Here is a 22,276-nt window from a genome sequence, read left to right as displayed (position 1 = left end):
GGATGTGGAGAAAGGGGAACCCTCCTACACTGTTGGTGGGAATGCAAGTTGGTGCAACCACTCTGGAAAACAGTATGGAGGTTCCTCAAAAACTTTAAAATAGAGCTACCCTATGACCCAGCAATTGCACTACTAGGTATTTACCCCAAAGATACAAATGTAGTGATCCGAAGGGGTATGTGCACCCCAATGTTTATAGCATCAATGTCCACAACAGCCAAACTATGGAAAGAGTGGAGATGTCCACCAACAGATGAATGGATAATATATAATGAAATTATTACTCAGCCATCAGAAAGGATGAAATCTTACCATTTACACCAAAGTGGATGGAACTGGAGGGTACAATGCTGAGTGAAATAAGTCAACCAGAGAAAGACAATTATCATATGGTTTCACTCATATGAGGAATATAAGAAACAGCACAGAGGATCATAGGGGAAGGGAGGGAAAAACGGAATGGAAAGAAATCAGAGAGGGAGACAAACCATGAAAGACTGTTAACTATAGGAAAGAAATTGAGGGTTGCTGGGGGAGGGGTGGATAGGGTAATTAGGTGATGGGCATTAAGGAGGGCATGTGATGTGATGAGCACTAAGTGTTACATGCAACTGATGAAATACTAAACTCTACATCTGAAACTAATAATGTTCTATATGTTGGCTAATTGAATTTAAAGTTAAAAAATAATAAAAAGAATAGATCAGTTTGATCCAATTAGTAACTGGTAAAGGAAGGTGAGTGTATTCTAATTCTTAATTCCAAATAAGGATGATGCAATAAATACATAATGCAGATGTGTTTGTACAAAGAATATTTCACATAACTACAGATACCAAGTTTTTTCTTGTTGTTGTTTACAAATTCCACTGGTGTTAGATTTCTTATTTGAATATAGCAGGACAAAACTGATATTTCTTTTTATCCTGAAAAATCACATATAAGTCCATAAAGAATGATAAACACAAATTTCATTTTTGGCAAAATTAGGAGATGAAACATAAAATGAGTAGAAAGGCTGCCTAAGCAGTAGAGATAGAGTAGGAGAACATGCTGTAGGCGGCGGAGAGAAAATTCTGCAGTTGTAGATGTCAGAAAGAACAAAGTACACTTCTTGAACGTGATGGGCATGCCCTAAAGTATAAACCCCTTATTTCTGTCAGTAGAAACAAGGTACATGGGCTGATAGCCAGAGCTCTTCTGGACGTGGTTTGGTTCCAAAAAGTAGAGGGGGACAGTTCTACATAAAAAAGTCATATAAACAAACTATATTTGTAATAAGAAGTCTGTCTCTCTGGCTATGAAAGAAAAGAGACTATCTCCATTGACTGGGGCAAAATAAATGAGGAACAAAAGAGGAAAAGTTAACAGCCACAAAGAATGTTCACAAAAAACAATGTTACTGTAGAACAGATGAATATCATGCCAAATACTTTACCATTAATGAGTGAAACTTAATTATGCAATCAATTCTTAGAATTTAGAAAAAATCATAAAATTTTACAGACTAGAAGGCTAATGACTAAACTAGCATAATCACTCACCTCTGATTCATATTTTATTTTTTCTTCTTCTAAAGTACGTGCAAATTCTTCTTTCTGGTGTTCAAATTCTGATTTGAGAAATGTATGTTCATAGCGAAGCTTATTATATTCAGTTCTATACTTTTCCACTTCCTAAATTAAAAGGAGACTGTAATTTATGACACGTTTATAAATGAAATTTGTACTCACTCCAAAAATCACTTTTGCAAATATAATTTTAAAGTGCATTATGTTGAAAGCCATTCTAAAAAGCAAAAAGTAAGCTTAACAGAAATATAAATAAACCCTGGAAAATTCTTTTTTTTTTTTAAGGATTTTTATTTATTTATTTGACAGAGAGAGACACAGTGAGAGAGAGAAATAGGCCTCCCGCTGAGCAGGGAGCCTGATGTGGGGCTCAATCCCAGGACTCTGGGATCATGACCTGAGCCAAAGGCAGACGCTTAAACCATCTGAGCCACCCAGGTGCCCCTAAACCCTGGAAAAATCTTATGGCAAGTATCCTACATACAGAATCAGTACAGTCTTGAGAAGGTGCCAATAAAGCAAATTACCATTCAATTTACCTTATTTACTCACTGATTCTCACAATAATAAAGACAAATAGCACATCAAAAGTTTTGACCTGTGGGCCTAATAGAATAATATTTAATAATGTAGTATACCTTTCAAAATTAGTTAAATTTTAAAAATTAACTCTATAGTAAAATATAAAATAGCCTCCTAAAAGGATGAATTCTAAGTAGATAAAATATTATTTGAATATTTAGTACAATAACTTAAGGTTCAATCAAGTATGACAATGACAGTTCAACACACCAGTCTAAAGAATATATGTAGCACCAACTTTCCTGACTAACCAGAACACATGCGAATCTCTGGTATGTTCCAATTCTGCTTACTAACACTACAAAAGTTGTTGGCATTCTAAAATCAGTAAGAACTTAGGCAATAGAGAAGATGAAGGAGATGCTATTTCAACATTCGTCAGGAAATTAAGTAATAAGAACACCTTCTAAAATATTCAGCTCACTGTAACTCTTCAGTTGAAAGATTTCTCCAAGACAGTTTAACAAACCAAGAAAATGGGTTTCATGATTTTACTAAAAAAAACCAAAAAAACAAAAAAACAAAAAAAACTTTTACTTAACTAACTTGATCACTTAACCTTAGGTCTAAGTGGCTTTGTTTAAATGCAAAAATTAAATCTACTCCCAATCATAATGCTTTGGTTACCCACCAGGAGGATATTCAAAAGATGACTTTACCAAGCCAATAAGCCATTTATAAAAGTGGATTCTACAACTACTTTGTGTAATGGCAGCATCATTAGACTACAGCTTTCCAAAGTGGTCCATTCTGAAGGGGACAATATTCATGTGTTATGTATAAGGCCCAGCCTAGTCATTAAATAATGTTACATATATAAATTGTCTGGCATAGTACTTAATATATGTTGTCTTTTCCTATTCCATTTATTAAACATTTAATCATATTATACCAACATGAAATTTCATAAGAGGAAGGAAACATTTCAGTCTGAAGGAAAACCATAACAAATTTTAATTTTTCTGAGGTTGCATGAAATACACTCTTTCATTCCACAAATACTAACTGAGCACCTATTGCATGCTAGGAACTTAGAATATACAGTGAACCAAACAGATAAAGGTTCCTCCTCTCATGCAACTTACATTCTAGAGATGGTAATAAAGAAAATAATAAGCACGATAAATGTACAGAATATTAGAGGATAAGTACTAGAGAAAAATAAAAAGTAGAGCGGGTAAATGGGGATCTAAAGGTCTAAGAAGTGATGGTGGAACACTACATCAAAAACTAATGATGTGGGCACCTGGGTGGCTCAGTTGGTTAAGCGACTGCCTTTGGCTCAGGTCATGATCCTGGAGTCCCGGGATCGAGTCCCACATCGAGCTCCCCTGCTCAGCAGGGAGTCTGCTTCTCCCTCTGACCCTCTTCCCTCTTGTACTCTCTGTCTCTCATTCTCTCTCTCAAATAAATAAATAAAATCTTTAGAAAAAAAAAAAAAAGTGATGGGAAAGGCAGGAAGCAATATTAAATGGAGATACAGGTTGGTCACAAAGTAGGCCTCATTGAGAGCAAAGTCTTTCGGCAAAGACCTAAAAGAGATGAGAAAGGGGTGCCTGGGTGGCCCAGTTGCTTAAGCGTCTGACTTCAGCTCAGGTCATGATCCCAGGATCCTGGGATCGAGTGCCAAGTTGGGCTCCCTGCTCAGCTCCCTCTGCCCTCCACCCCCTGCTCATGCTCTCTCACATGCGTGTGCTCTCTCTCAAATAAATAATTTTTAAAATCTTAAAAAAAAAAGAAATGAGGAAGTGGCTAAGAGATACATGGAAGGATACTGTTCATGACAGAAGTAACAGCTATAGCAAAGATTCTTGATCTGTTTCATTTCTGGAGTGCCAAAGAAACATCAAAGAGGCCAATATGGATGAGGGAAAGGAAGTCAGAGAGATAATGGGATCTGATCTTTTGCAGCCCTAAAAGCCCCTTGAGTTAGAAGGGGAGCTACTGCAGGGTTTCTGAATAAGGGAATGGGGCTTTTGATCAGGCATATAAAGATAAATGCACAGTTCCTTCTATATAAATTACTTACTTCATCCAGATTCCTAAAACGTTCTCTCATTGGAGTTTCTAATTCTTGTTGTATTTGGGCTTGTAACAATTCCAACTTTTGTGGAGTTAATACCTAGTATGTAGAGGAAAAAAAGCATTCTAAGTATAAAATCACAAATACTAAAATCAAGAATACACCAAATTGCAATGCTTAATTATAACAATAAAATCCAATTCATAGAAATTTCACAATATACCTAATTCTACAGTAATCACTATGTAAATAGAACTATCATTTGAAACAATACTTGAAGATCTCAATTTCAGGCTCTCAGAGATGTCAAAAATTCCATTAACATGAGATAAAGATAGTAACTGATTATTATTATGATGATGACTGTTAGGAATAACTGTGTTGGCAGCTAAGGTTACCATGTTTTATATAATGGCTAACAGTCTATCTCCTAAAGCAATCAAAACAAAGGTGTAATAATCTGGTATACCACAGAGAATTATTCAGACTTATTTTCAATCAGAAAAGGCTGACTTTTACTCTGAGCACCAAAACATGGCTCCTCCCTGTTATATACTCCTATAGAACTCATATTTCAAAAAATGATTTAAGTATTTATGTAAGCTCCTGAAGGGCAAACACAGTCTTTATTCACCTCACACCACTGCCTGGGCACATAGGATAACTCAATTACAAACAAAAAAATTACAAACAAACAAAAACCTAGTATGGAAGGGGTGCCTGGCTAGCTCAGTCACTGGGCGTCTACCTTTGGCTCAGGTCGTGATCCCAGGATCCTGGGATCGAGACCCGCATCGGGCTCCCTGCTTGGTGGGAAGCCTGCTTCTCCCTCTCCCACTGCCCCTGCTTATGTTCCCTCTCTCACTGTGTCTCTTTCTGTCAAATAAATATTAAAAAAAAACCCAAAAAACCTAGTATGTACTTACATTAACCTCTGAAAATGAAGAGTAATATTCAGTTTAATTCAATTCATTTATTCATCAATACTCCGAACAGTCCAAAAACTTCACTGAATGAATACTTACTACATACAAAACATTCTGCAACATACTATATAATCTATATAACATAAATATCTTCCATGCATTAACTAACTTATTTAATCCCTGCAATGATCCTCAATGTAGCTATATTATCATCCCCCCTTTTTTTTTTTACAGAAACTGAAGCATACACAATCTAACTTTGTAAAGATCACAAAAACTCACAGGAAGAATTTCTTGCCCCATAAGAAGTTCAAACTCTCATATGAAAAATAACATACATACAAATAACTATAAAAATAACCAATATAGGCTTATCAGACAGGTAAAGACCAACAGAAAAAATATTAAGTATAGAAATAGTGGCACATCAAAGGTATGGGAAAACTAAAGCTTAAACAGAACCAGAAACTTAAGAATGGGTAACATTTTAAATTCCCTGGGGGGAAAAAAATGCTCCTCAAAGGTAAGCTAAAGGCATTTTGGATTGAACCGCACACTAAGCACTACAGACAATTTAGAATCCCGGATCCTTGTGCATTGATGCCCTCTAAATATTGTGACAATCAAGGCCATGCTGAAACATTTCCAAATGCCACTTATGAGAGCTACATCCTGGCTGGGAACAAAAGGGAAAGAGATGCGAGCTACAAGTAGAAGATTCCTAAATATCAGATTCAGACTCTTATAATTTACTCAGTATTCAACAGTAGTTACTTATTTTTTTTTTACTTAAAATGAATAAATATAATTACATACATAATTCAAACAAAAAAAGTATTAAAAGACTAAGTCTTCTTCCTTCAGTTATCCAGTTTCCCTCTTAGGAAGCAATCATGGCTAACCTCTTATATATCCTTCTTGAAACAACATACAAATATATAAGCATATACACCACTTTTTAACTTTTACATGAAGAAAGGCATACTATCACATTTTTCTGTACTTTGCTTATTCACTGAAGGTATTCAAGCTTAAGAATGGCATCACCATATCTATATTTTAGCAAGAAGCAAGATGGATCAAAACCTCTGGTGGGAGAAAACTGGTGACTAGGGCAGGAGAGGGGGAGGCAGTGGATGGAGCTGGGAAATCACATAGAAAGCTCTTATAATCTGGTTTATGATGTCAAGAGTCTGGGTGATAGTATCAAGAGTCCAAAGTGAGAAGGGGTGGTAATGAAAAGGTAAAGAATAATAGATAAACCTTATTTAGATCCTGTTCAGTTGGTTAAGCGACTGCCTTCGGCTCAGGTCATGGTCCTGGAGTCCCAGGATCAAGTCCCGCATCGGGCTCCCTGCTCAGCAGGGAGTCTGCTTCTCCCTCTGACCCTCTTCCCTCTCGTGCTCTCTATCTCTCATTCTCTCTCTCTCAAATAAATAAATAAAATCTTTAAAAAAAAAAATCAAACAAAACAACTTTAAAAATAAGCAAAACTGGGGGCACCTGGGTGGCTCAGTTGGTTAAGTGTCTGCCTTTGGCTCAGGGCATGATCCTGGGATCCTGGGATAGAGCCCCACGTTGGGCTCCCTGCTCAGCGGGGAGTCTGCTTCTCCCTCTGCCCCTCTCCCCTGCTCATGCGCTCATGCTCTCTCTTGAATAAATAAAATCTTTCCTAAAAAATAAGCAAAACTGGGAAAATTAGGGAAATGTGAACAAAGATGCAATATTAAAAGACATTAGGGAATAAGTACTTTTAGGTATGATAATGGTATTGTGGCTATGCTTTTAAAGGAGAGATTACCGGGCGCCTGGGTGGCTCAGTTGGTTGGGCGACTGCCTTCGGCTCAGGTCATGATCCTGGAGTCCCTGGATCGAGTCCCATGTCAGGCTCCCTGCTCGGCAGGGAGTCTGCTTCTCCCTCTGACCCTCCCCCCATCTCATGTGCTCGCTCTCTCTCTCATTCTCGCTCTCTCAAATAAATAAATAAAAAATCTTAAAAAAAAAAATAAAGGAGAGATTACCTTGGTATATAATAGAGATATATACTAAAATACTAGAGTTGAGATGATTTGCTTCAAAATAATCCAGAAGGGTTGAAAGACAGAGGAGGGATGTCAGAAGATAAAACAAGTATTGATGGGTATGTGAGGATGCAACACAACCACCCTTTCTACTTTAACCTTTAATTACAGAAATCTCAAACAAGTACCAATTAGAAATAAAAGTGCTTCCACTTCCAACAGATGGCATAATAGAGATCAGATTTATTCTCCTGCCTAAAACAAATAAAAGAATAAACAAAAATCAAACGTTTTCAAGACAGTGGGTATAATTAAGCAACAAAGATCCCTGAGAGACAAACAACAAAGAAAGTAAGCTTTGAGAATGCTTCCAGGCCATGCACAGGAAGGGATATCCAGGCAGAATCTGATGGACTCTCTGACTTAAAAGCAAATGGAACAAAAATCCAGGGAGAGCAGTGTGGCTAGAGTCACAAGCAGGGTAGCAGAAAAGAGGGTGGCAGAGAAAATTATGAAGATCTGCAAAAGGCTCATTCAGAAGAGTACCCCGATCAGCACATGTATGTAAGGAAAATATTTAATTAAGGCCAGGAAAAGAATGAATCAGATGGATGAGTAATCTGAGCTCACACAGAGCTATGAATAGTTCCTTTTTCCAAAAGCCAGACTGAAAACCTTCATTTCATTGAGCAATGAGTACTCAGAAGGTTCTCAGCAGTGGCAAGTAGTGAGCACTAAATATTAATCTGCTCTCACTTAACAAATCGTTAAAAGCAAGACCCAAAAAGATGAAACTGTTTCCAAGTAACTGTCCCTGAACAAAGCTCAAGAATATCAGAATACAAAAATATCTAGCACTCAATATAAAATTTACAATGTCTAGCATCCAATAAAAATTTATCAGGCATGCAAAGCAGGAAAATACTACCCACAATAAACAAGAAAATCAATCAACCAAAACCAACCCAGAAGTGATACAGATGTTAGAATTAGCAAAGACATTAAAATAGTTATTATAACTGAATTCCATATGTTCAAAAAGCTAGAGAAAAGATTGAACATGTTAAGTAGATATAAGGAAGTTATTAAAAAAATCTAAATTGGACTTCAGTGTAAAAACTACAATTTCTGTGATGAAAAATATATACTATATGGGATTAATGGAAGATGAGATACTGCAAAAGAAAAAAGATCAGTGAACTTGAAGACAGGACAACAGAATCTACCCAAAATGCAACAAGGAGACAAAAAAGATTGAAAATAAATAAACTGAGCATCAGTGAGTTATGGGAAAAGTTTTAAGTGGCCTAATAATGGAATACCCAAAGGAGATCAAAGAGGAGGCAGAAAAAAATATTTTCAGAAGTCACATACAAAAATTTTCTAAAGGTGATGAAAACGGTAAACCCACCTAGTCAAGAAGCTCAATAAACCCTAAGCACTGTAAATATGAAGTACAAAGTCATATCAATCAAATGGCTCAAAATCAGCAATAAAGAGAAAATCTTAAGGGCAGCCATGAAGAAAAGACTCACTGTATACACAGAACAAAGATAAAGATGACAGCAAATTTCTTATGTGAAACAACATAAGTGAGGACAGAAGAGCAACATCTTTAAAGTACTAGGGGGGGAAATAGTCAACTTAGAAATCAATACTCAGCAAAACTATCTTTAAAATCAATTATTTTTAGATATATAAGAGCTGAAAAAATTTCTCATAGATCTTACTTTACAAACGTTAGAGAAAGTCCTTAAGACAGTAGGAAAATGGTACCAAAGGAAATATGGATCCACACAAAGGAGAAAAGAACACTGAAGTTGGTAACTACACAAGAGTCTTGTAATCTATAAGGTCTCTAACTAAAAAAAAAAAAAATCTCAACAACATCTTTTTGTTATCTCCTAAGAATCTTATAAAAAACAAGCACACACACATAAGAAAAATCTATCTTCCCTCCCAACCCTGCCAAAGCACACATACACCAAAGACACAGAATTAGAGGATTTTCTCCATGTCATTTTAGGAGAAAAGTATGCTGCATCTTAGACTTCTAATGGAATACTGCCACCACTTGTCTCAAAAGAAACAAGAATGCTTTATCATACAACAGTCCATGTGTCATTACCTATATTAAATCTATATTATACCACTTGTCATGTTAATAATATAAAATAGACCACTATTTTTCAAAGAATGTTTTAATTTAAGAAGGCAGATATTGCTGTGCCAGAGATTCCTAAAAAAATAATGACAAACTGAATAATAAATTTAGCTATGAGCTTCCTAGCCTCCAACTAAAATGGGAAACATACTGGGTTACATAGTTTCCATTGCCTGGCACAAAGAAAGCATATAAATTTTTGGTAAAGTAACTTTTAAAATTTTAACAGAAATATTATCAAATAACTCATAACATGGTACATAATAACACTATAACAACAGCTAACATGTTCTATCCACTTTCTATATCAAAGCATTGTACTAACACTTTCTATGCACTAACTCATTTCATCTTTACAATCAGCATATAAATTAGGCACTACTATTATTTCCATTCACTACAACTACACAAGTGACACAGAAATATTCTTTAATTGATTATCTTTTATATCATTTTTCTATAAAAGCCAAAGGGATATTAAATCTTAGCTCAGAAAAGGCATTTTGTAGACAAGATAATACATGTATATCCTGAAAATAATCATCTTTCATAAACATTTACTAACATATTTCTTATTGCTTCTACTTTGTTGAATTTACTTAATTTTATTCAACTCATACAAATTGCTGACATCCATAAAGCAAATAGCTAAATTTAGCTTCAACATGCATACATAATATAGATCTTTATTTTAGTTTGTTTTTGCCAGATAAATATCATAGAGAAACCACTTATGTTTATCTTGAAAAACAGAAACTTTACCAGACAAAATATATTTGTCAGCAAACATCTGGGAACTTATCACATGGAGAAATGTCTAAAGTTATTTTGTGTAGATCCAAGGAACAGTACAAGAACCAAGAGAGAGGCTACAGGGAGGATGATTTCATTTCAATAGGACAGGGAAAATACTTAACATGCTCCAATCCATAAATGGAACTGGATCACTTTAAACATTCACTAAGTTCTCTCCCACTGAAAGCACGGAGGCAGAGAATAATTAAGATCCCTGTGTCACAAATGTTCCAAAAAGGAATTTGGCTTTGAATGGTGTATTAGTTTCCTACAGCTACGACAACAAAATATCACAAACTGGCTATCTTAAAACAACAGAAATTTATTGTCTCACAGCTCTGGAGGCTAGAAGTCCGAAATCAAGTTGTCAGCAAGGCCACACTCCCTGAAGGGAAGGATCCTTCTTTGCCTCATCCTAGCTTCTGGTGGTGTGCTGTTGATCCCTGTCCTTCCTTGGCAGCTGCAGCCCTTCAATCTCTGCTTCTGTCATGACAGGACATTCACCCCACCTCACTCCCTGCCCTTCGCCCTGTGTTTCTGTCTTTGTGTCTGTTTTCCTCTTAGAAGGACACCGGTCACATTGGATTAAGGGCCCATCATCCTTCGGTATGACCTCATCTTAACTAATTACATCAGCAAAGACTATTTTCAAACAAGGTCACATTCTGAGGTACTGGGCATTAGAAGTTCAACATATTTTTTGGCGGACACAAGTTAACTCATTACAGATTTGAAACAATGAGAGGATTATCAACTCTAAGATGCTGAAGCTTTAGGTACATAAGAGACAAGAAAGAACATTGTATTATATATGAACCTCAATTCCGAGTCATTCATTTATTCCACTTCTTCATGTCATTCATTCTACAAAAATTTGCTAACATATTATAAAATATATAAATACAAACAGAAATCTACTTGAGCACTGAAGACACACTGAAAGAGTTCCTGCCCTTACGGAGCCTGCATTCAAAGAGAATAAATGCCATCATTCATGAGAATCTACTATGTGTCAGACATTATACTAAAAATATATATGTTATTTCATCAGTCCTCACAAAAACCACTGTTAACAACTTTTATCCTCTTTACCACATGACAAAACTAAGGCATAAAAACAGATGTTTGTTGAAGATGATGACCTTCAACAAAGTTCTCACTGGTGAACTGACCCTTTTTTTGGTCATAAAAATGACATTTTTACCTTAAGTGACACTTTCTGTCTTGAAGTAAATTTTGTCTGATATTAATATAATTCCTGTTTCTTCAAACTAACATGGAGACATGCTTATTTGTACCAAGCACATGCAAACAATAAGCTAAAGAAGACTAGAGTGTTTATATCTACAGTGTCAGAAGAATACTTGGAAGCATTCCTTGGATTCAGTGCTCACAGATTCTCATTTCTATGGCCTCTCAATTTTTGCAAAACAAATTAATCTACCAATTCTATAGGCTTAAATTACATTTGCCTATTCAACTCCTATATGTGAGGTTTTTGTTTAAATGTCCTAAATACACCTAAGAATAAAATACCACAATACAGGCTCCAACCCAAGCTTAGTGGTGGTGTTCCCAACAATGGAAGATTTCAAAAAGATACTGAATAACCAACTTCTAACACTGCTGTCAAAGGAATCCATGAATTGGGCGATATGCCATATTAGATAACTGAAAAGGTAGCTTTTTACCCCTATCAACTTCTGACTCCAATATTAAAAATACTTATCATTTGTACCAAGCACTAAAAAGAAATACACAGCTGGTACCATTTAGAGATTAAATGAACACAGGAAAATATGACTGCTAATATCTACTAATTTGAAATTTATAATAAGTTTGACTGGTGCTACAGTAAGTTTAGTTTTGGTCTCCTTTCTAGGCAAATGAGAAATGAAACGGTAGTACCATCCTCTGCTCTAGAAACTCCATTTACTGTACCCTGCACACATAAAATAAGTGCACATATTGTTTTTATAGTCTTTTAAGAAGTCCCTTAAAAATAACTATCAGTCTTGTCAACTACACTTCAGTAATAAAAATTTTTTTAATAAATATCAGTCTTTTTTAGCTCAGTTGCAGTTATAATACTTAAAAGAAAATTAGTAAAACTTTCTTTAAAAAAATATTTTTAACTCTCAATATTTATCAATTCAAACCGGCCTTTCCCGCAATTATTCTGAATAGTGAAATATTTAAATCAGAACAGGTAATATAACACAAATTTACATGAAACAACAGTTTCATGGCTAAATCCCACATGGTAGCTAAAATTCCAGAATATATGAAAGAATATTATATTCTACCACGTGGACAACAGCAAAATACTCATTAAGAATGTAGGCAGAATTCACCAAATTTAGCAACATCAGGCTACTTTTGTATCATAGGTGCAAAAGGCAGGCCTCCCCAGGATGGGCTGTTTTGGCATGAAGACTGTTTTGATTTAAAAGCAATCAAAACCCAGCCGATTTAGGAAAAGCTCTTTACCTCCCTCTCAACTGCCTCAATTTAATTGGAAAGGAGAGGCTATACCAAGAAGAGAGCTATTAACAGAGGTTCCTTTTTACCTAAGAAATTTATCTGCTTAACAGGGCAACCTTTGTTTTCCAAACATCTCCTCTCACCATCCTGCTACTGATCTTCTTTCCCTTTGTATCCCCAGACTTGACCTGTCTCCCTAGCTCAGGATGTCATATAAGCCTACTGCTGCCTATCTTTGGAATTTCATGTTCGTGATGTTTGTGTGGATTCTGCATACTGTTGAAACTAAATTTGATTTCTCTTATTAATCTAATCTCATGCCAATTTGATTCTTAGTCCAGTTTAGAAGGACCCTGAAGGGCAGAGGAAATTTTTTCCCCAATAGTACTAACTGAAATATATTTTCTTACCTGTAGTTTCATTTCTTCTAAGTCTTTAGTTTTCTCTACTAATTCCCCTCTTAGCTCTTCAAGCAGCAGCTGAAATTTTTCCTGGTGAGTCTGCTTTTCATTTAACAGGCGCTTTAGTTCATGTTGTGATTTTATGTACTCATCTTGCAATCTGATTTTTAAAAAAAGAAAAAATTCAACTTTAAGGATATCCTTTGCTTTATCCTAATTGCACTACTTTATGTGAGGTCAACCAACACTACAGAACAAGGCCAATTTCATATATCCCATTAAGTTCATAAACCTCTTTTCTTTATAGAGTTTAATTATTAACACTATAGTTTATTAATACAATTTTACTTGGGGGAAAGGAAAAACACACTTAGCCACCTAGACATTTTATATGTCTTGCTACTTTCAAAACAAGACATAAATTCATAGCACACTTGGGACCATGTTTAGTTTAGTTTTGACTAAAGTAATTTTAAAGCAAAACTTTGACTGTATTAAAGAAGTTCTTTTTTTTTTTTTTTAAAGATTTTATTTATTTATTTGACAGAGAGAGACACAGTGAGAGAGGAAAACACAAGTAGGGGGAGCGGGAGAGGGAGAAGCAGGCTTCCTGCAGAGCAGGGAGCCAGATGCAGGGCCCAAACCCAGGACCCTGGGATCATGACCTAAGCATGAAGGCAGAGGCTTAACAACTGAGCCACCCAGGCACCCCAGGAAGTTTTAAATGTATATACTGCAAACTAACAAAATTATACTGTATGTTCCAGAGCAAACGTTCAGACAAAAATAATTTTCTTAATAAAGCCCCTTAACTCCAAATTTAAGCAATTTACCTTGTGTGTTCAGCTTTAAGAGTCTGATAGTTAGTTTTATGATGTGCACATCGTAACCTTTCGTCAATTAACATTTTTTGGAACTCAGATTGAGAATCTGTCAGCCCGCTGTCTCCACCAGGAGGAAAAATAGTGGGAAAAGTATCCATATTGGTAAGTGAGCAATTGACCATGTAAAAGTAAGTGGCTTCCTTTTTGTCTTAGCTTTCTTTTTTCCAAGGGTATTTTCCACTTCCTTCTTCCTAAGACAGACTCTCAGGATGCCAAATTATACCTGCACAGAGAAATGCACTTAGTTAGTGATGAATTAAACTCATTCACTGTGACATTCTTTTTATCCCTTCTTGTTATTCAACTATCATTTCTATAACAAAACCCAAATTTTCCGATTTTTTAATTGTTCATAAAACAAAAAGAACAAAGTTGAATCGTACCTTAACACATTTTCTTTAGTCCACACTAAGTTTCTGTGACCATCAACGTCACATCTTCAATTATTAACCTAACTAGAATTACTGACTTTTCTAATTTAGGTACTCCCAGATCCACAAACCATGGATATTCCCTGAAGCTACTACGGTAAACTTCATAGAATGATCCTACTACAAAATCCATACTCTGAAATCAGAGAAAAGCCACTTAGAACTTGACAAATGGTTGGAGAAAATTATAATCTTCACAAAGATGACCTTCACCAAGTAACTATGTGATTAATGCTACAAAGGGTCTTTTATCTGACACAAGGTGAACTGTACTCATGCTGCAGACTCAGATGAGAAATCAGTCAACACAAAAATGTTAATCATCTGTGTTATGTACTAAGAACAGGAAAGTAAATCACTTCAGCTATCCCCAAAAGCACTGATCCAGGATTATGAAAGTAACTGTTTGTTATATTTAGAACTAAAAAAAATGATGACAGAGTATTCTTATTGTAAATAATTAAAAACAAAAGTTTTCATCAAAGTAATTCTCTCACCTTTAGCTTCATGAATCTTTGTGAAGATTATATGTATTTTTTTCTAATAGCATCTCCCTCAGTCATGAGTCATCATGAAATACCTTTTCCTACTACAAGATCTTTAGCACATAAAAACCAACCATCAAATTACTCAGTCTTTCTTTTAATATACCATTTCTGATAAATTAATGTGATGTCTGCATATTACCTAAGAAGACTTTTAAACTAAAATTGAAGTTACTTTGGTTTCCTGTCAAATCACATTTTAATAGAAGGGACAAAGTCCTCCAAGAAAACTTTACTTCTTACTCATGTTAAACGTGCAACAATGCACTGTTTGTAACAGCTGCCACAACATTATCCTAACAAAAGTAAGTTATTTGTCAGGGAATTAATTAACTGGATCATAAAACTGGCATGTAAGGGTGCCTGGGTGGCTCAGTTGGTTAAGCGACTGCCTTCGGCTCAGGTCATGATCCTGGAGTCCCGGAATCGAGTCCCGCATCAGGCTCCCTGCTCGGCGGGGAGTCTGCTTCTCCCTCTGACCCTCTTCCCTCTCATGCTATCTCTCATTCTCTCTCTCTCAAATAAATAAAATCTTAAAAAAAAAAAAAACCTGGCATGTAATTTTGACTCTGCTTTTTGATCCAAGTAATTTTTAAAAGATAGAAACACACAATAAACTTACTTCATACTTTGTAATAATACCACCAAGAGATATTATAAGGTTTTTTTTTAAGATTTTATTTATTTATTCACGACAGACAGACAGACAGAGAGGGGGCAGAGGCAGAGGGAGAAACAGGCTCCCCATGAAGCAGGGAGCCCGATGCAGGACTTGATCCCAGGACCCCAGATCATGACCTGAGCTGAAGGCAGACACTTAACCGACTGAGCCATCCAGGTGTCCCAGGGTTTTAATTTTAATTAGCTAAAAGCTTAAACGACATAAGAAAAACCAAGACCTATTCTTCAGTCCCACTACCAATGAAACAAAGATTTCTAAGATAAAATGATAATTTTTTTTTCTTATTCCAGTTGACAGTAAATATTCTAACTCCTACTTTAAAATGGAAGTTCAGTCCCATTGCAAATAAAATTCACAAAGACCTGGACATTTAAGGAAAACAGGGTTAAAATGATTTAAATCCTTCCCTTTTGGCATTAAAATCTACTACAAGTGCTTTTCAGGACTAATTGCAGGATAGCCATTTCTCAATCACTACCACCATTACCTTATTAACCTTAAAAAAAAAAAAAGTATCTTCCTCCAGTTGGGATCATAAAGGAGCAACCAGGTGCAAAATCAAGTACATATCTTCCTGTTGGGTCTACAACTGACTATGAGTGGTAGGGAGTGAGAGCTCCCCTTGCTGAATCTCCCATCTCCATTTTAACGAGGTTTCCCATTATTAATTTTCACAGCCTCATCTCCAATTCTAGTTCCATTGCAAACATATGTGTACCCTCTGGGATCTTCTTGACTCAAAGTTATGAACTCCTGGGTTGCATCTGCCAATAGTCATTTTCAGACTTTTCTCCTCTAGGAATATTTCAGAATCAAAGAAAACTGTCCACTTGCACAAGTCTTACCAAGGTCAGAATAAACTTTGTATCTGTTTTTAGTGTTTTGAACATATATTCAGTTCTCCAGTCCAGTAATAATCAATTTATCAATGATAATCTTGGAAAATATGATATCCTCCAAATAAATATCTAGTAACATAGACAGAAAGGCCTCATAAAACATTAATTCTTTCTCTGACCTTCAAAAGTGGTTCCACAATTCTATATTCAAGTTTACAAAGAACAAACTTGTATCTTTTATGCTAATTATATAAAGATGCTTTTAGCTAAAAACAAAAACCTCAACTACCTCAAACACCGTGGGAAATGTATTATCAATCTCTTACACCAAGAAATCTGAAGATAGTCTTCACTTCCAGTACTAAAGGAAAAGGTAATTTAGATCAAGTCTCCTGCTTAGGACAAGAAAAGCTGGACATGTGTTTTAATAATCTGAAGACAATGGAAACTAACAAAAGAATAAATATTTACTGAAATGGGAACAGGAGATGATGTGGATGCAGAAAGATGAGACTGGCATTTGGGACCACTCTTCCCCTAGAGGCATCTGCCAGTTCCAGAGAGGTGGCTGGGAGACTGAATGCCTGCTGACAGTCTTCAAATTCAAAGATACACAGATTACACCAGCAAGGAGTGGAGAAGCCCTGGTGAACACCCCCTTCATTTTCGATACAGACTTTAAAGGTTTGCCCTTATTATTCCTAACAAGGGTAATTTAGATGAATGATATTAGAATAGGCTGCAACTTGCTCTAAAAAACAATTTTACAAATAAATGTGACAAAATAAAAAAATTTTTTTTTAATTTTAAAACTCAAGTACCTGGGAAGATAAGGTGACATGAATTAAAGTTACAAAAAGCAAAAAGACAATAGACAAAAGGGCCTCACTATCAGAATTATTAAACAACGATTCTAAAAGAAATTTTCTTACATTATTGTATACAAGACAATAAAAAACAAGGTTGAGAATTTTGTGAGAATAAGCAACCATAAAAAGAAACCAAGGGAAATCTCTAAAACTGAAAAATTCTACAACCAAAAGTAAAAACTCAATGAGCAAGCATAACAGCCTATATAAGACATAGCTTAAAGTAGTAACTAGAAGGGGTGCCTGGGTGGCTCAGATGGTTAAGCGTCTGCCTTCGGCTCAGGTCATGGTCTCCAGGTCCTGGGATCGAGCCCCGCATCAGGCTCCCTGCTCCGCGGGGAGCCTGCTTCTCCCTCTTCCTCTGCCTTCCCCCCTGCTTATGCGCACTCTCTCTCTAATGATTAAATAAAATCTTTAAAAAAAAAGTAATTAGAAGATAAGTTAAAAGAATATAAGAGAAATAAGGATGAAAAATAAAATAAAATAAAATAAAAAGGAGGACCCACAACCGTATGGCCAACTAATCTTCAACAAAGCAGTAAAGTCGGTTGAGCATGACTCTTGGTTTTGACCCAGGTCATGATCTCCTAGGTCGTGGAATCGAGCCCCACTTCAGGCTCCATGCTCAGTGGGGAGTCTGCTTCTCTCCTTCTCCCTCTAACTCTCTATGAGCATGCATGTGTGCTTTCTCTCTCAAATAAATAAAACTTAAAAAAAATCTTCAAAAAAATATATCCAATGGAAAAAAGACAGTCTCTTCAAAGTGTTGGGGAACCTGGACAGCAACATGCAGAAAAATGAAACTAGACCATTTTCTTACACTGTACACAAAAATAAATTCAAAATGGATGAAAGACCTAAATGTAAAACAGGAAACCATCAAAATTCTAGAGGAGAAAGCAGGCAGCAACCTCTCTGACTTTGGCAACACCTACTTCTTACTAGGCATGTCTCTAGAGGCATGGGAAACAAAAGCAAAAATAAACTATTGGGACCTCATCAAGATAAAAACCTTCTGCACAGTGAAGGAAACAATCAACAAAACTAAAAGGCAACCAATGGAATGGGAGAAGATATTTGCAAATGACATAACAGATAAAGGGCTAGTGTCCAAAATCTGTAAAGAACTTAAAAACTCAACATCCAACAAATAATCCAGTTAAGAAATGGGCAGAAGACATGAATAGACACTTTCTGAAAGACATCCAGGTGGCTAACAGACTCGTGAAAAGATACTCAACATCACTCATCATCACGGAAAAATAAATCAAAACCACAATCAGACACCACCTCATACCGTCATAATGACTAAAATTAATAACTCAGGAAACAACAGACATTGGTGAGGATGTGGAGAAAGGGGAACCCTTTTACACTGTTGGTAGGAATGCAAACTGGCGTAGTCACTTTGGAAAACAGTATGGAGTTTCCTCAAAAAGTTAAAAATGGAACTATCCCATGACCCAGCAATTGCACTTCTAGGTATTTATCCAAAGGATACAAAAATGCTGATTCAAAGGGGCACATGCACCCCATTGTTTACAGCTGTACTATCAACAATAGCCAAATTATAGAAAGAGCCCAAATGTCCATCGACTGATGAACGGATAAAGAAGACATGGGGTGTGTATGACAGAATATTAATCCCCCATCAGAAAGAATGAAATCTTGACCTTTGCTATGACATGGATGGAACTAGAGTATTATGCTAGATGAAAAAATGTCGTTCAGAGAAAGACAAGTATATGGTTTCACTCATATGTGGAATTTAAGAAACAAAACAGATGAACATAGGGGAAGGGAAGGAAAAATAAAAACAGAGAGGCAGGCAAACCATAAGAGACTCTTAAATAAAGAGAACTGAGGGTTGTTAGAGGGGAGGTAGGTGGGGGGACTGGCTAAATGGGTGATGTACATTAAGGAGGACACTTGTTGGCATGAGCACTGAGTGTTACATGTGAGTGACGAATCACTAAATTCTCCTAAAACCAGTCCTACACTATATGTTAACTAACTTGAATTTAAATAAAAATAAGAAAAATACAAAAAAGGAAAGAAATACAGAGAATAAAGTTAAAATGGTATTGTAACAGATATGCCATTGGAGTCCCAGGAGAGAAAATAGTACAGAAACAATAACTGCCCCCCCAAAAGTTGTCAACTTCCACCAAAAATGTTCTATAACCACAAGCACGTAAATAAAAAGAATTCTACATACATTCCATTAAGAAATCCACATCTAAGAACATCACCTTAAGATTTTACTAAAGAAAAAGGAAAAATCTTAAGATCAGCCAGGAAAAGAACCAAAGTGCTTTGAAAAAAAGCAACAAAAGAACTGACTTGGGGCACTTGGGTGGCTCAGACAGTTAAGCATCTACTTTCAGCTCAGGTCATGATCTCAGGGTCCTGGGATCAAGCCTCACGTCAGGCCCCCTGCTCAGTAGGGAGCCTGTTTCTCTCTCTCCCCCTGTTCTCTCTCTCTTGCTCGCTATTTTTGTCTCTCTCTCTCTCAAATAAATAAAATCTTAAAAAAAAAAAAAGGACTTCAACAATGAATGCCAGAACACATGTAATATTACCTTTACAGTGCTGAAAGAATATAACTGCCAAAGTTTCTATAAATATAGCAAAAAAAATCTTTCAAGAATATTGGTAAAATAAAGACATTTTCAGATAAACAAAACAAATTCATCCCAGAAGATGCACAATAAAAGAAACAGTAAAGGAGTCCTTCATACACAAGGAAAATTATCTTAGATGTGGACAATACAAAAATAAAGATAAATTAAAATTGGAAATATGTGCATAATACTATTTATGACTGCATGATGCTGACTGCATAAAATAGTATCTCGGGGAATTTAACATACAAAGACTTAAAATATATAACTAAATGGTATATAAGTCAATAAAGGTAGAATTAGAAGTGTTATAGAGCCCTTGCACTGTATGGGAAAAGGCTAAAAGTATCAACAAATATTACACTTTGATAAGTCAAGAATGTATCTTGTAATCTCTAGCAAAGGGGTTGACAAACTTTAATGCATGAGCCAAATTTGGCCTGCAGCCTTGTTTTGAATGGCCCCAAACTATGAACGTTATCTTTTAAGAGCTTAAAAAAATTAATATAGATGCAAAAATCCTCAACAAAATATTAGCAAATTGAATCCAACAATGTATAAAAAGATTTAGACACCATGACCATGTAGAATTTATTTCAGGCATGCAAGGCTGGTTCAACATTAAAAAAAAAAATCAGTTAATGTAATCTATTACATGAATAGACTAAAGCAAAAAAAAAAAAAATCACATGATCCTATCAATGGATGCAGAAAAAGCATTTGACAAAATCCAACACATATCCATGAAAAAAACTCAACAAATTAGGTATGGAGGGGAGCTTTCTCAACTTGATAAAGAACATCTATAAAAAAATCTACAGCTAATGTCATATTTAGGGTGAGAAAATGGAAATTTTCTCACTAAGATCAAGAACAAACAAGAATGTCCCCTCTCACCACTCCTTTTCAACATCATAGTGGGAAGTCTTAGCTAATGTAGTAAGAAAAAATAAAATAAAAGGCATATAAATACAGGAGGAATAAAACTGTCTTTCTTTGCAGATGACATGACAGTCTGTGTAGAAGACCCAATTAAAAAAAAAATCCTCCTGGAACTGATAAGCAATTATACCAAGGTTGCAGGATAGAGAGTTAATATACAAAAAAGTCCATCATTTTCCTATATATCAGCAATGAACAGATGGAATTTGGAATTTATAATACCATTTATGTTAGTAACCCCCCAAACTGAAACAACTCTATACTTAACAAAATATGTTTTTTTAATAATTTTTTATTGTTATGTTAATCACCATACATTACATCATTAGTTTTTGATGTAGTGTTCCATGATTCATTGTTTGTGCATAACACCCGGTGCTCCACGCAGAATGTGCCCTCTTTAATACCCATCACCAGGCTAACCCATCCCTCCACCCCCCTCCCCTCTAGAACCCTCAGTTTGTTTTTCAGAGTCCATCCTCTCTCATGGTTCGTCTCCCCCTCTGACTTACTCCCCTTCATTCTTCCCCTCCTGCTATCTTCTTCTTTTTTTTTCTTAACATATATTGCATTATTTGTTTCAGAAGTACAGATCCGTGATTCATCACTCTTGTACAATTCACAGTGCTCACCATAGCACATACCCTACCCAATGTCTATCACCCAGCCACCCAATCCCTCCCACCCCCCACCACTCCAGCAACACTCAGTTTGTTTACTGAGATTAAGAATTCCTCACATCAGTGAAGTCATATGATACATGTCTTTCTCTGATTGACTTATTTCACTCAGCATAACACCCTCCAGTTCCATCCACGTCATTGCAAAAGGCAAGATCTCATTCCTTTTGATGGCTGCATAATATTCCATTGTGTATATATACCACCTCTTCTTTATCCATTCATCTGTCGATGGACATCTTGGCTCTTTCCACAGTTTGGCTATTGTGGACACTGCTGCTATAAACATTGGGGGGTGCACGTACCCCTTCGGATCCCTACATTTGTATCTTTGTGGTAAATACCCAGTAGTGCAATGGCTGGATCGTAAGGTAGCTCTATTTTCAACTGTTTGAGGAACCTCCATACTGTTTTCCAGAGTGGCTGCACCAGCTTCCATTCCCACCAACAGTGTAGGAGGGTTCCCCTTTCTCCACATCCCCGCCAACATCTGTCGTTTCCTGACTTGTTCATTTTAGCCATTCTGATGGGTGTGAGGTGGTATCTCATTGAGGTTTTGATTTGGATTTCCCTGATGCCGAGCGATGTTGAGCACTTTTTCATGTGTCTGCTGGCCATTTGGATGTCTTCTTTGGAAAAATGTCTGTTCATGTCGTCTGCCCATTTCTTGATTGGATTATTTGTTCTTTGGGTGTTGAGTTTGATAAGTTCTTTATAGATTTTGAATACTAGCCCTTTATCTGATATGTCATTTGCAAATATTTTCTCCCATTCTGTCGGTTGTCTTTTGGTTTTGTGGACTGTTTCTTTTGC

The 22,276-nt window shown here is 36.1% G+C and overlaps 1 protein-coding gene across 4 annotated transcripts in view; it reads right to left on the bottom strand.

Annotated features, from left to right (window-relative positions):
• The window catches only part of CEP83 (centrosomal protein 83), a 139,122-nt gene that overhangs the window by 69,212 nt on the left and 47,634 nt on the right, over positions 1–22,276 (bottom strand). For all 4 annotated transcript variants that reach the window (XM_073900506.1, XM_025881380.2, XM_025881384.2 and 1 more), the window contains exons 2-5: positions 13,801–14,074; positions 12,977–13,127; positions 4,183–4,275; positions 1,545–1,676 (exon numbers count right to left, since the gene is read on the bottom strand). In XM_073900506.1, the coding sequence (XP_073756607.1) occupies positions 1,545–1,676; positions 4,183–4,275; positions 12,977–13,127; positions 13,801–13,973 (549 nt within the window). In that variant the 5' untranslated portion in view covers positions 13,974–14,074. The remainder of the gene's footprint in view (positions 1–1,544; positions 1,677–4,182; positions 4,276–12,976; positions 13,128–13,800; positions 14,075–22,276) is intronic.

Source organism: Callorhinus ursinus, unplaced genomic scaffold, assembly GCF_003265705.2.
Source record: "Callorhinus ursinus isolate GAN/ISIS: 27379988/994484 unplaced genomic scaffold, GSC_fseal_2.0 scaffold14, whole genome shotgun sequence".
NCBI classification, from domain to species: domain Eukaryota; kingdom Metazoa; phylum Chordata; class Mammalia; order Carnivora; family Otariidae; genus Callorhinus; species Callorhinus ursinus.
The sequence above is the reverse complement of the archived record's forward strand: the minus strand, read 5'-3'. Positions and strand labels throughout refer to the sequence as shown.